At 36.3% G+C, this 15,407-nt stretch overlaps 1 protein-coding gene across 5 annotated transcripts in view; it reads right to left on the reverse strand.

Moving 5' to 3' along the window:
• Positions 1-211: 211 nt before the first annotated feature.
• The window catches only part of LOC121322872 (rhomboid-related protein 4-like), an 86,924-nt gene continuing 71,728 nt past the window's right edge, over positions 212-15,407 (reverse strand). For 4 of the 5 annotated variants that reach the window (XM_041263329.1, XM_041263330.1, XM_041263328.1 and 1 more), the window contains 5 exons: positions 14,663-14,795; positions 7,149-7,237; positions 6,200-6,253; positions 4,158-4,328; positions 212-1,602 (listed from right to left, as the gene is read on the reverse strand). In XM_041263329.1, coding sequence (XP_041119263.1) covers positions 1,496-1,602; positions 4,158-4,328; positions 6,200-6,253; positions 7,149-7,237; positions 14,663-14,795 — 554 coding nt within the window. In that variant the 3' untranslated portion in view covers positions 212-1,495. The remainder of the gene's footprint in view (positions 1,603-4,157; positions 4,329-6,199; positions 6,254-7,148; positions 7,238-14,662; positions 14,796-15,407) is intronic. The other variant, XM_041263331.1, reaches the window with a different exon arrangement.

Below are 15,407 nucleotides of genomic sequence, written 5' to 3' on the forward strand. Positions count from 1 at the left end.
CAACCACATTCGGCACGGGTTGTATCATATGCGTGGTCAACAGCCAGTTTATCAATAACACTCGCCGTGACAAAGCTTTCTCATGATTTTCTCTGAATGGGGCATTTTAACTCCATCCTGACTGTCAAACAATAACAAAAAAACTATGTGTTTTTTTATTTTTATTTTAATAAACACAAAACAGCACATTTAATAATAATAATAATAATAATAAATAATAATAATAATAATAATAATAATAAATAACAACAACACAAAACATAAAATATGCACAGGGGCGGGGATACCCTGTCACAGTACTGCATGCAGGTACAAAAAGCACATTGACGAAATGTTAAAGATCAAAATTATACAAAGTTCTCATTGATATAGATTTTTGGTAAAACAAAACAAAACAAAAAAAAAACAGCACACTACTATATAACAGGGACTGGCTGGCTGTTGAAGAGAATACAAGCATATATCATTACAGTGGAAATACAGTGGATTCTGTTGAAGAATCGGAGATGATGAAGTCCCTTAATTAAGATTTCCAGATAGCTACCCTGTTACACAATACAGATCACTTTCCTGTGCAGCAGGTATTAAGAAGTGAATTTAATGTAGACAGCTGACTGCTACAGGGGAAGTGAATACACAGTGTGTAAATCTGTCTTTGGTAACATGACTTCGCCAGAGCGAAAGTAAAAAGTAACATCTAGACTAAAACTAAAAACACAGAAAACTTGTAATTGCAAATTAGATAGGTCTAGTAAGTCCCCTATACTCTGTCAACAATGTCTAGACCCTGATCTTTCTTACAGCATGCTGACGGTAGACATAAAGAATGTCTTGTTTCATACCGTCAAGGAAATGCCATAAACATACAACATACAAATCCAGGAGTCCTTCGCATGTCTACAGACCAGGGAGAAGAGTTCTTGTTAGGTTTTGTTAAGCAATTTGTGCTTTATTATCAATTAGACAGATTGTCTAGGGTTTATTTATTTATTTATTTATTCATTCATTCATTCTTTTACATCTTAACACGTACTATCACAACCAAAAAGGCAGTTGAAGTATTCTACACAAGTATGTAAACAGGACAAATTCCAAGACCAGCCATAAATTGTCGGCACTCATCACCACCATGCATATATTGTACTGTACAAAGATTCCTGTCCAGCAAATCAGCAAGCAGTTGTCTGGCATGAGATCAGTGGCAAATCTAGCCCCTACATACCCAAAGAGCAATCGCTCTTCTTTATTGCCAGTGACCCACATACCCTTCCCATACATGCTGGAATATAAACTGGTGTTGGACCAAAACACCCGTACCGAGTAATCTGGGTAAAAATGATTTTCTTTGAAACGGAACAAAAAAAATCCCCAACTCTAGCTTGCAAATCAGCATGGCTATCCAGGCAGTCCTTTTTGTAGCTCAGTCACACACTGCATTTTACAATTAAGCCCTGTAAAGACAGCATTGCTCGCTAACAGTCGAGGGTCCCATGCCTTATCCCTCAAAGCGGTTGAGTCTTCGCTGTCTTATCTCTTCCTGGGTCAGAGGTCCCGTTGGAATGTTAAATCCATAATTTGATCTTCTCGGAGCATGTCCACTACCTACAAGAAGATAAACAAAAAGCCTTTATCACAGTTAACCAACAATTTGATCTACTGCTTCATCATGTTCTCTGTATAATTATTAGAATACAATTTATTTTGAAGTGCAAAATACTCGGATTACGTATCATTCAAGGGAATGCAACATATTGCTCTTAAATTATTTTAAACAGTCATAATCTTTGCATCATGTTTTGTTCTTTCACCTTTTTATAATTTCTCAATTTATTCATGCTAATGAAGTAATAAAATATTCTTAATTTTAAATATGCAGTGAGGAAATGCTGGTACAGTATTTCATAAATATAGTATACTTCAATTTCTAATAGCAGGTATATATTTAACCATCATACATCACATATACAGACTCTCAGGCTACTAATCTTGATACAAATGACAATCATATATACCAGCTAAAAAAAAAAAAAAACCCAAAAAACAATTCCAGTTAAATACATTGTGCAATCTAATTTTGATAATGTATAGATGTCGTTAAAATATGCATCAATGTTATCCCAGTACATGGCAATCAATAATTCAACTTTATTAATCGATTACACTGCAAAGGCAATGCAGAATTTGTGTGGATCTAGGATTCAACACATGCTAATACAAGAGATTTATGTTTTGATTTGATGCTCAATGTGTGACCTCCAAAGCCAGCTTTCAAGACAAAATGGTATGATTTCCTAAATCACTGTCCTTACGGGTATATACAATACATAGATCACTTGTTGATAAAGGAGATGTTAGGAAAATCTTTTGAGTTTTTCCTTTTATTGTCTTATAACAAACAAAAGAGCATGGGAATACTGCAGTAATGACACTAGAAATGTCATGTGGGCTCTCGCACCTTGGAAAAACATTTCATGGCAGCTAAAGAGTCAACTGAGCATTGTAACAGGTACCTTCTGGAAACCGCATGTAGTGTTTTATTTTTCTCTGTAATTACACAAAAAGGCCAGTACATGGCGTCAATTCCAAATGCTGAAGCAAAATATAGGGCATTCTCCTGAAAGTGTTTGTTCAGTCAGCAGATTTCTGTTGTTGTTGTTGTTGTTATGAAACAGATGTAAACTCAGCAGAAGCTAGCACACAGTGGAATATGGTTTTTTTTTACTGCCTGATTGGATTGGATCGTACAGACGAGGGATTAGTTACTAACTCTGGCAGTTCCAGTGTCACATTTTATTCTGAATAAAGTAGGCAGTAGAGTGAAAAATACCCTTTGGAATTGTACTAATCCATGGATGAAAACAGAAACTAAATCTGCTTTAGTGCAATGATCTGCTAAACAATGCAGAGGTACCACTCTCTGCGTTCTCTAACATTTTGGAACATATATAACATCTCTAATCAATTTACATGAACAGTGTGGGGCTTTTTTGTTTGTTAGTTGCTGATACACAAAATAACTCTGTCATAGCGACGCTTTTGCTTCTGGTCCGGACCCAAAATGACCCTAACAGTCGCTGAATATTATGTTTTAAATTAAAATAAGCATTATTGCAGTTGCTGGTTTCAGCTGCCAGTTTTATTGACTATTTAAATGTTTTTAACAAACCCTTTACGTGTTTTTCACATTTGTGATTTTAATTTCTGTGCAATTGCTAATTCGACTATAAGAAGCTGGATGTTGGAATAATCTATGGTCATTTTAAAATATCCATTTGAATAAAACTTTCCTTTTACGCACAGACTCCTCCCCATGGAGATTACAGCCAGAAATGTTTGCCAGCAAACCCAGTCAAATAGTTAGGACAAGTGCCAGGAATAATGGAACAGAACATTCAAATAAACACACAATTGCAGCTTTGTTTAAAAATAAATGTACAGCAATAAAACAGCCCTCTAGAGAAAACAACGATATGTAATAATACATAAGATTAGTCATTACGGAATACACTGAGTTCTCTACCACTGAGGGGTTATAGTTAATCCAATAATCCCACAAATCTTACCTGTCATGCACTTCCTTGCCAAGGTGAAAACACTGATGCAAACCGAGAGCTTTCTGTAACCTTCTCTTTGCAACAAAGAGTTTACACACTCAGGATTTGTTCACCAGCATATTTTGTACTTTTATCTGTGCGACATCAAGATTAAAAAGTGAACAAGTCAAATCAGCTCTTCAGTGCCGTGCATCCTCTTCAGGATTTACAACCTCACAGATGCCAGTCATGAAAAGGAGTGTAATGCACCGATTCGCTTGTTACTAATGATTTAATTACTACAACAATCAGAAAAATCCAGCTTAGAATGATATGCTCACAGAAATCCCATGGATACCAATTATATCTATAGCAAATTAATCACAAGTATCCGATATTAATTATTTTCTTACCTAAGTTCAGCCTGATTTAATTAGATTTTGCATCAACGGTATTCAAAATAGGTATAAACGTCAATGCCTGATTTATTTAATGTTAAAACATTTGGGTATTTTGTAAAAACAGTGTAAGAAATACAAGTCTTCAAGTTTGTTTTCAAAATTGCACATGTCTGAGAAGTGTACTACATTAAGGCATTATTACATTAAAAACAATGACTCTCACCTTGATCATTCAGGTTGGCCCTAATGGCTGCTTGATACTGCTCTTCTCCAGAGCCATACACAGGGGCCTCATTGCTGGCACTGTAAGTGTTGTTTGGACTGTACTGGTTGTATGGGGTGTATGCATTATATGCATTAGATCTTCTTGGTAAACTTCTCAATCCACTGTATCCTGAAGAAAAAGGTCAGAACAATTTCTCTAGAACAAACTGTCAAATTACTGTTAGTATTTTCACAGTGTAGTACATACAGTACAAATAGAAGTTGTTTTTGCAAGCAGAGTCCAATAACATTGTAACTATTTCTTAAAATCAAATTAGTTATAAATATTAAAACTGCAAATGCTCACATCGCATCTATTCTTAGCTCTCAGAGAGTTATGTGCAGTTGTTTTGTTTTCTATTGAAATAGTGGGGACACTATTGGAACAGGTTGCAGCACACTGCTCGTACAACTACCCTGAGCTAGACATTTCCACTACTGCTACTGCAATCCACACAAATGGATTTTTACAGGTCAGCAGAAGCTTCCACAGTCCCTCTGTGGTTCCATACTTCTTGGATGCATGTGCTCAACCAATGGACCACTCAACGTCTCAAGCAAAAGCAGCCAATGGTCCCTGAACAGTTTACTCTGATCTCCAAAGTGTTTTATTTTTTTTTATCCAAGCAAGATGTACTTATCTTGTGAACAGGTGGCACACCGGCCCCAGAGTATTGAATTTAGTCTTGCACCTTGGCTGAGTGAACTCTGCTGAGTGACTGTTTCCATACCTGTGCTGCTAACCACCAAGTTGTCTGGTCGGTTGCTTATCATAATGCACACGTACACAAAACAACCTGGTTCACAATAACTTTTTCTCTGCTGCTTGCTTAGTTGCATGTGCCCTCCTCTCCCCAAGCTGGGCCTTAAACCCTTCTCATTTTATTTTCAATAGTGCTGGGACAAACATGGGTTTTTCACATTTGAATATTCTTTAAATACCTAAACAAATGTTTACATATTCTCTATTCTGAATGAGCTGTAAAAAAAAAAAAGTATAATTAGTACCATTTTAAAAGTATAAAAAACATACAGGAGTAAAATAAAAAGGTACCCCATAAAATGACCATTTAAAGAATGAAGATAAACTCGGTCATTTTCATCAAACGTGTCCCTCAAGCACTTAAATATATAATGGTTACTTATGTGTATTAAAAACTAATTTGCATGATGTTTAAAATTTAAATAATTAAAGATTATGCTCTGGGCTAGTTAATGACTGGATAGGTAAAAAAACCCAAAACAAACAAAAAAAAAAAACAAGGACGTGATGAACAGTCTTTTTCTGTATTAGTGTAAGCTTGTGAACTGTAATGCTGGTGAGGTAATACAAAAACCTACTGTATAACCTTTCCTGGGCAGCAACAATTGACAGTGACTCATAGATCCCAGTACGTAATTCATTTAATGTGGTTTGCATGTATCCAAGAACAAATTAATCAAAGTAGTAACAAAAGGCTATGTGTTTGCCATCCTTGAACTGACTGAGAAAGAAAAAGAAAAAATGCTTATCTTTCCCTTTTACTCCTTGTAATTCTTAACATCTGGCTTTATCTGTACTTAGCATTTAGAAAACATTTATTTTGCAACACTATTAATTCTATGAAACATGGGATCTGAGAATGTACATGTTTAATCCTGTTGCTGTGCCACAAAGGGCTTCAACAGGGGTGGGTGAAGCAGCTGACAATGAACCACACTGTCCTACGTTTATATCTAGAGCCTAATGTAAAATATAGCTGCACCCAGAGCAAACGGCGGATGCGAATTCTCTGGGTTTATCAAATTTTTATCAAATGGGGGCCTAGAGATTTCAATCAGAACGAAAATACTTGGATTTTAATCATTCACGGAAGTGACTACAACACCCATTGGTGGACAACCATGCAGCTACCTGTGCACTTCTGAAGAGGCTGCTGACAGTAGGGTTGTTATGGGTTGAAACACATGGGATACAAAAAGAACATGAAATAAAAAATACTGCAGACTGATATTCTGCACCTGAATAATTGAAATATGAACCTCTTGAATAACCGCCATCAGAAGACACAACTCCTAAAAAAAAACAACAAAAAAAACATCAGTGTGAAATAAGCAATACTTAAAAAGGGGTATTTAATGGTAATTATATTTGCCTTGTTTAAATCAGCTTTAAATCACAGTTCATTGAGACGCTGACTCATTTAAAAAGACCATTTACACTTTGAAAATAAAACAGCAGCCACATAAGTGCTCACTCGCCTTGAGCGTATCAAGATGATAGCCATGCACAGATTGTATATAGTTGGAGATAAATCAGTTGGAGCTAAATCTGAAGCTACAGGCATATATAGGCCTTGGATATAATCTTATTCAGCCCATCACTAAACAAGGTTTATTGATGAAATAAAATCTTTCTTTTCCTCAGCCTTTGTCATGCACGGTGTTGGTACAAAAAGATTTGACAAAAGTCTGCCGTCTTTTTTACAACTGCAGCAAATATTGATGGTTATTAATATCTCTTTGTAAAGGATTTTTTTTTTTCCTAAGCTTATCTACAAAACCAAATCACACATGCCAGAGATAATATTCAGCTGTAGCATGGAGGTAATTAAAAGGAGTTGTCCAAATTGTTTAAAAATCACAGAAAGAAAATTGAATTTGCCATTGATGCTAAAGACTGCAAAGGGTTAGCTGTGTGACAGTTTTAAAATGGGAATTTCATCATTTAATTAAGTGTCTTTTTTTGTATTGTACTGGTTTTTACACACTTATCCCTAATGATCTAGTTTTTCATGTCACAGTCAGCATTTAAGCCTTGCTTATATACCGTAACATCCCTTAAAACCTGTGTAAGCAATGTTATTAGCAACATGTAAACCCAGTTTTGACAATGGATCCATAAGGAACCTATGCTTTGATTTTTTCTCCTTTAATTTTTAAGACAAATATAAAGCATCAATGCCAGTACCTGCACATATTTTCATTATCTTTTTCAGAGGCCCTTTGGTGTACAGCAGTCCAACAACAATGCCTGCCAGATGCCCAACAAAAGAAGTCCTAGGAGGAAAGGGATTCCTTGGTGAGTATTTGGATCTGCTTGATTAGATACCTGATGTACACCCATTATTTCATTTTTAATCAGCTCTAGCTTGCAATGCCACCTTGATCCCTTTCATGTGATGCCACGATTTATCTGTTCACTGTAGACCAGGATGGGAAACAATGCCACTGTCATCTCCGACCACTGCAATCCATCTCTGTCCTGAGAGGATTAAAGTGATTTAAATGACATTTTTGTAATATACAGTAGTTCCAGAGGTAATATTTTCATATTATAACAATGAACTCTGGAAATGTAATGCAGTACCCCAGTACCATACCAGAACCTCATCATATTAGTTATCAGTTCATTTTACTGCTGTTGTTGGTAATTCTGTAGGCTTAACTTCAGTATATAATGTTATTTAAATATTTTTCCATACCCTTGTCTTTTAGGGTATGGAAACAAGCTAGAAATGCTGCCACAATGTCTAAAATAAGGCATTTAGGCTAGTGCTGAAAATGGGATTAAAAACTTTCTTTAAAAGTAAAATTGCAATACAAATATTGTCCACCAGATGCCACTAAGAAGCACAAAGTAAAAATCCTATTGGCATCAAAGATAAAAAATGAAGCACTTCTGACTCAAAACATGCATTAAACTTAGCTGAATATTCTTATAAATAAATGGTGGCCATTTAATGTGATTGATTAGCCAAGCAAATGTATTTAAATCAATACACAGCGTGCAGCACAGAGCCAATAAATTTTCTACAATAAAAGTCCATTCCGGAATGCATCAGTCAAAGTCACGTAAACAGATGCCATGCACTTCCTCTAAAGAAGCATCAATGTTAATTGTAGATGTCACACATAACAACCAGGACTGATTTACGCACTTGCCACAAAACCTGATCTGAATGTATTAAATAAAACAACAGAAGGGTGTCTGCTGAACACTGCTGGACTAAATATGACATATCACACATGAATTGCACAACACAGAGCTGGTGTGCACTTGGGGTGTGTTCTACAGTACAACACCTTGCTGAATATGAAATCCTACGCCAGGCACTAATACACATCAAGCAGACCTTTCTGTAAAGTGAGATTAAAGTGTAGCGCACTTCTGATAATAAACATGCTCCTCTATTTCAACCAGATGTTATCCAGAGGAAATCTGAAACGTTGTTGTTTTGAAAAGCTGATGCAGGAGAACTAAATGTACTTTAGCAGCAGCAATGATATGCCTGAACTAGGTTTCTTAATAGGGCTACCCAAACTTGCAGCACTGAAATCCCATGAACTAACAAATCACTCACCCAAAGTAACGGGAAAGCAGTGTTGCCATTTAGCCACCCTGTAAAACCCTAGAAATCTCCACTCTGCTACATCTCAGCTATTCATAGAAGTTTCAATCAAAATCACATTTTTTCTTTTTCATTATTAGTATACCTGCAATAAAATCTATTTACTGCATCTGAAAAAGATGAACTAGAGCCTTCTATATCAGAGTTTGCAATGCACTGACCAATACTAAATCAGTCAAAGGCATTCTGAAAGTTCACATTTATGCTTATAAAATTCACTAGTGACAATGTTTTACTGCAGAAGGAAAGAAGAGAGAAATACTGTTTGTATTGTGTTGCAATCAGCATCATCTCTTCAGGATGATTCATTTGAAAAAGCTGCAAGACTAAAAGGGTCCTGATGGCTTCCACATTGCAATGTAGTGTAATAAATGTGACTTGGCAAAGAAGCAGCACTCTGCCATCTGCAGCCAACATATTCAGTCAGAGGTTTTTTTGTAGACTGCTTCTACAGTACAGTACTGCAACATGAATAGATTCATCTTAAACTAAACCACATCTGCAATACATTGAGCAAAGCCTACCCATATAAATGAAAGGAAGGAACACGTGAAAAAAATGCAAATACGTTGGCAGTTTACATACATATATATTTTAAAATCTCTATCTAGCCAAGGGTTTAATCCAGCTTCTATAGATATACCCTGAAAAGCATGTAGGATGGACAATTTGTACATTGCGTGGATCCTAGCATCCTACAGCACATGGCTCCTTTCATTTGTCAGCACATGAAAACATATGCTGCTCATATATGTATGAGGTGCCCATCAAAACTTTTGCCGGTTATCATGAGCTGTCCATTCCCACCCAGCTTACACACAGGGTTATTTAACACAGTCGCAACCCTGCAGCGTGAAGTGATTGTGCTCAGTGGGTGACATGGCAGGTGGTAGATTGCTTCATGAAATTATTACTGACTGTCTGAGTTTCCCCTTTCACTTGGCTAAATGGGGGATCATTCAACAGACAGAGTTTAGTCTGTGTACGTGTTTATTTTCTGTAACACTATTCTATTCTGCAGAACCATTTAATCATATTGTACATTTTACTTCTTAAGTACTGGGCTTTTTTAAAAAATCATTTTATGCAAGTACGTTTGTTAATCCTGTGCATTTTCATCACAAAAAAAAAAAGTCTAATTAAAAACCTGTAATCACAGGAATGATACACCATTTCTTTACATTTTCTACCCAAATTTTTAAACACAATTACTTAGTTATTACTTTTTCGCTACAAACTGTCGAGCGAATATTTCATTAAATTATAATAAAACTTTTAATATAAAAGTGATCGGTAAACTAAAAGCTTGCCAATGCTCCATGCATGATGCATAGATTTTTTTTTTTATTTTATTTCTTTACTGGAAATGCTCCACATGACAGATTTGATGAAAATGTTCCCTCTGAAAAGAGACTTTTAAATTAGAGCAGCATAAAGTTCACTCCTTCCTTCACTCTTGTTTAAAGATCACATTTGATTTCGGGCAAAACCAGAACATTTAAAGTAAACGATTTTATGTGTAACACAGTCTTTCTCCACAAAGACAGGCTTGAGCTAAACTGTTTTCCCTGTGCCCGAGGCCACATTGACATACTTCACTTGTTGCCACTCCACAGGTCATTTCAGGATACTCAAGACTGGAACTATCACAAACACAACAACCAACCATGACCAGTAAATACTGTCTACGAGTAGCCAGTTTTATGTGTACAATATAAAATTAAAGTTATGTGTCCAAGCAAGACTGATTCGGTAAAGCATTTCATTGTAATTGTTCTCACCAAACATAACTTTAGGTAATGCAACGTGCAACAGAATCAACATGTATTATACTCTTCCATGTAATAAGGACAAGACAAGGTTACTTAATAACAGTTTGCAAAAATCCAAATATTCAAAATAACTTATGTACAGTTCTGTTCTACACTGGCATTGTGGTGTACATTAGATATTTATTACAATATTACTTCTGCATATATTTCATGGCTGTTTTTGTAACAACCCCAAATTCTCAACTTCTGGGTACAGTCTGTCTGCATGACCAGGCTAGTAGAAGTGACAACATGTAGCCTATGCTTCAATCCTCTGGTCGTACACAGCTTTCGGTCTTGCTCTTGGAGCCCATGGGTATTTTACACCCCCACCCCCATCAACAACTAGGACCAATTTAGTAACCCCAGAAATGGACAGCCCCAGTATTGAGATCACAGAGAAAAGAAGGGACTCAACGGCACCAGAAGGGAGTACTGTAACAAGGTGAAGGTTGAAGGGCATTGGAAATGTAGAGAGAAAGGAATGTCCCTTTGTTGCCACTCAAGTCCATACCAAATGCTGGAAAAGTGTATTAATGGCTTAGCTCCCAAAGAATTTCAATATTCTGCCTCTTTTCCCAGCAAAATGGTTTCAGAGGGGACTGCAGCACATACAAAAATGTTCTCTTTCAGATTATCCTGAAAAACCCATGATCCTTAGAGCAGGGTTCAATTAATTTGCACAAACACTGCAATAACACTGATGTAACACTAATGTACCATTAAACAACAAAAAGAGGTTTTTGTAAGGATTGTAAAGCAAATAAAATAGGAAACTACAACACCCTTTACAATCCGTACCTTTTTTATTAAAATAACTACACAACTAAATAAATAAACAAATGCAGGACTTCTGCCAATTTGTGTTTTTTTGGTAGAAGTTCTTGATCTGTTTTCTTCCCCCTACATGAATAAAATAAACCATACCACTCCCGCTTACCTTTACAGGCAGGTTTACATTGCATTTGTAGTCAGACAGTGTACAACTGAGTGCAGTAATTATGGAGCAGTTTCTCAAACGTCCAAGAAATTACACTGAACATAATGAAAGAAGTAATACATACAAACAACCTCTCTCACTAAAGTTATCAATATGGCACTGAGTATTACTTGTTATTGTTACTTTCAGTTCATTCTTTAAAATGTTATTTGCAATGAAAGTAAGGTACTGAACTCAATTTCTATGACTTCATTCAGTGGGGGTCCTCAGTCAGGATGCCTAATGTCTTGGGGGGAAGGATGCCTTGAGCCAAGAAGGTTTAAGAATGTAAGAAAGTTTACAAACAAGAGGAGGCCATTTGGCCCATCTTGCTCATTTGGTTGTTAGTAGCTTATTGATCCCAGAATCTCATCAAGCAGCTTCTTGAAGGATCCCAGGGTGTCAGCTTCAACAGCATTATTGGGGAGTTGATTCCAGACCCTCACGATTCTCTGTATAAAAAAGTGCCTCCTATTTTCTATTCTGAATACCCCTTTGTCTAATCTCCATTTGTGACCCTTGGTCCTTGTTTCTTTTTTCAGGTCGAAAAAGTCCCTTGGGTCGACGTTGTCAATAAAATTAAAAAAAAAAAAATTAAATTTTGAATGCTTGAATTAGAAGACTACGCAGCGACCTTTGTTCAAGACTGAACAGATTCAATTCTTTTAGCCTGTCTGCATATGACATGCCTTTTAAACCCGGAATAATTCTGGTCGCTCTTCTTTGCACTCTTTCTAGAGCAGCAATATCCTTTTTGTAGCGAGGTGACCAGAACTGAACACAATATTCAAGATGAGGTCTTACTAATGCATTGTACAGTTTTAACATTACTTCCCTTGATTTAAATTGATTTGATTTAACACTTTTCACAATGTATCCAAGCATCTTGTTGGCCTTTTTTATAGCTTCCCCACATTGTCTAGATGAAGACATTTCTGAGTCAACAAAAACTCCTAGGTCTTTTTCATAGATTCCTTCTCCAATTTCAGTATCTCCCATATGATATTTATAATGCACATTTTTATTTCCTGCGTGCAGTACCTTACACTTTTCTCTATTAAATGTCATTTGCCATGTGTCTGCCCAGTTCTGAATCTTGTCTAGATCATTTCGAATGACCTTTGCTGCTGCAAAAGTGTTTGCCACTCCTCCTATTTTTGTGTCGTCTGCAAATTTAACAAGTTTGCTTACTATACCAGAATCTAAATCATTAATGTGAACCCCTGCTTCAATATACCATGGTCATCCAGAAAGTCACCACAGCTGCTCAATTGACTTTTGCGCTATTGTAAGGCCTTGTCTTCTGCATGGAAGCAAATTTTGTTTATTTACTTGAATGTAAGTAGTTGCCTCTGGGTTGTTTGTTTGCTGTGGTACCCTAGGTTCTCGCACAAATCGAAACTGCAGTCTGTTCACAATTTAAATACAAAAAAATTATTTGTGTTTTAAATTAAAAAAATGTTACTGTGCTGCTATCCTTGTAACGGATTACCAAAAGCTATGTGTGCAAGGGTGCGATTACTTAATGTTAACATTAAAAAAAAAAACATCAAAAACATCAGCAATTTTTATCACAGTTGTTGTTTGTTTTGTTATTTAATACATTTTAAAAGTTGCTAAAATGATAGTGTCACTACAATTAAAATCAACCAATTGTATTACTCAAAGGTTTGTGGTAATGTTACCATGAAAGCGTCCTAAAAAAAAAAAAAATCACAAGCAACAAATGGCAAACCTCTTCATAACTAATGGAAGTTATTGTGATTTCCTCATGAATAATGCATGCTGTTAAATTGCGTCCTATAAAACCTATAGAGCTCATACGTCAGTGCCACCATAATAAAAAATAAAGCAGGTGCTCATTTGTTTTCCATCTCTGCATGCCAGGACACCGCATGAGGTAAAACGAGCAGTAAAAGACGTTTAGCAAGTACACAGATCCTGAGGCTACAATTTACACCAACGTAGGTCACAATCTTTTTTCAGGCTGCTGTATCTATATGTCACACACAAGTCCAAGTGGGAACCATTCCAGCACCTAGCAATTGCGCAAATCAAATGTCTGCCTTACGCAAGACTATAAATTAAAGACTAGAGAGAGAGCGAGAGAGCAAGCAAATCTCATGCTGACTGCGTATACTGCCAGCTACAGTTTGACAGTGCCAATGCTCCAAGACCAAGATTAGATCAAGATACAAAGTGTTCTATAATGTATATTTAATTATCCAGCATTCAGTTTAGTTTGCAGACCCCACGGCTCTTGGAAAAAAAACAAACATAAAACAGATCTTAACAAGAGCAGTTGAGTTGTTGATGGTTTAGTTGCAAATGAGATTCAGTAAACTTTAAAAAGTAGGAGAATACCAGCACCTAGAAGCTCAGGATTGGAACAGCTGTTTTTGACTCTAATGGTGCCATACTATACACAATCTTCTTTAAAATATTGACTGCGTCCCTTAATCACATTTCAACTGGCACGATGCCAAAAGGGTCTCCCCTTCGTTGTTTTATGTGATGATGTAATCTGCCCAAACCAGACCAAGTTGAGCCCCAACACTTTCAATGCAGATCTGCTTGTAGAACACAGCTGTGGTTTCAAACACTTCTTGTAATCCTTAAAAGCAGCATGGAGAATAGGACTGCAGACTAAGCAGAAAGTTGACCTTCTCAAGATGTGATAGGAACATACAGTACTGTACATGCTGCTTGCCAAGAACACAAATCACAGATTATGGAAGGCATGACCCATGAACTACATCTTCAGTATTTGGAATAGAATCCAACATGGTCCAAGAACAGGATCAAAAAATCTGGACAAACTGCTGTTGTGAAACTGTCTAAAGGACCTAATGTTGTACCAATTAAACAATCTGTATTCCTTATTTTGTTAAAAGGTATCCTCAGTTTCATGAATGGGGTCTTTCTCATTCATAAATGTGGCCAATGTCTGCATTGCCTTGTCTAACAAAAAGCAAAAAGGCCAACTTATCAGTAGTGAATTATCCTCTATACATATTCCTCTATGTGTGCTATATGTTGCCCTCATCTCTGCTCAGCATGCAAAGAATTTATTTAACCATCGAGACAAATAAGCATCTACATATCTTTAACAGGAGGCTAAACTAAATACTGAAGCAAGGGCAAAGGCAATGGTATCTTCACAATAGTATATTACTAGCAATACTCTAAATTGAATCCAATAGGAGAGGGAATAGTTGTCTAATTAGCACTTTTTATACATTATCAAGTGGTCAGTAACAGTTATTGCAAAGTCTGTACTTACCCAGGTGAAACCAAATGAATAGCTACAAGCTCAACCCAGCAAGCATACTTGTTGGCAACTGGGAATCCAAACACATGTGCAACACCCCCTGGGAAATAATGGTTGTTTATCACCTTCAAGGCAAACAAGACACCTGAAAAATAAAATAAAACACACATGGCTGAAAACATAGCCAAGAGATTTCCTAAGAATAAACTTGTATCCCATTTTGAATTTTAAATATCAACATAATTAACAATGAGAATCTTGCTGGCACACTAAACACTTAAATTTAAAAATAGATACTGCTTAATAGCTGGCGATTTGCTATAGACTATCAAGCATGGTGCTTCTCAAGGTTAAACTGTGATACATCATCTTGCATTGTTTTTACACTGCACTATGCACTCCCTTGCAACTTCCCCCACCTAATGCTGTATTTGCCTGTCTTTAGCTGCAATTACTGCCTGAGTTTGGTGTGGCATAGGCTGCACAATATGCCTGAAATATGCAGTATGCAAATGTGCTGCAGTTGACAGTTGGCATGACTTTATACTCACTGTATGGCTGGGATTAAATGTAAATGACGGCAATGCTGTCTTTATAGCAGCTTTAAAGAAGCATAACAAAACAAACAACAAATAAAAAACTGTATCGATTATTTCATTTAAAAAGTCAGTATCTCTAAAATGGTAAACTTTTTTTTTTTGTATTATTTAATTTTACTTTATAAAAGCTGCTGTAATCCCATAGAGTAGAAATACAC

This window comes from Polyodon spathula, chromosome 11 (assembly GCF_017654505.1).
Source record: "Polyodon spathula isolate WHYD16114869_AA chromosome 11, ASM1765450v1, whole genome shotgun sequence".
Lineage (NCBI taxonomy): Eukaryota > Metazoa > Chordata > Actinopteri > Acipenseriformes > Polyodontidae > Polyodon > Polyodon spathula.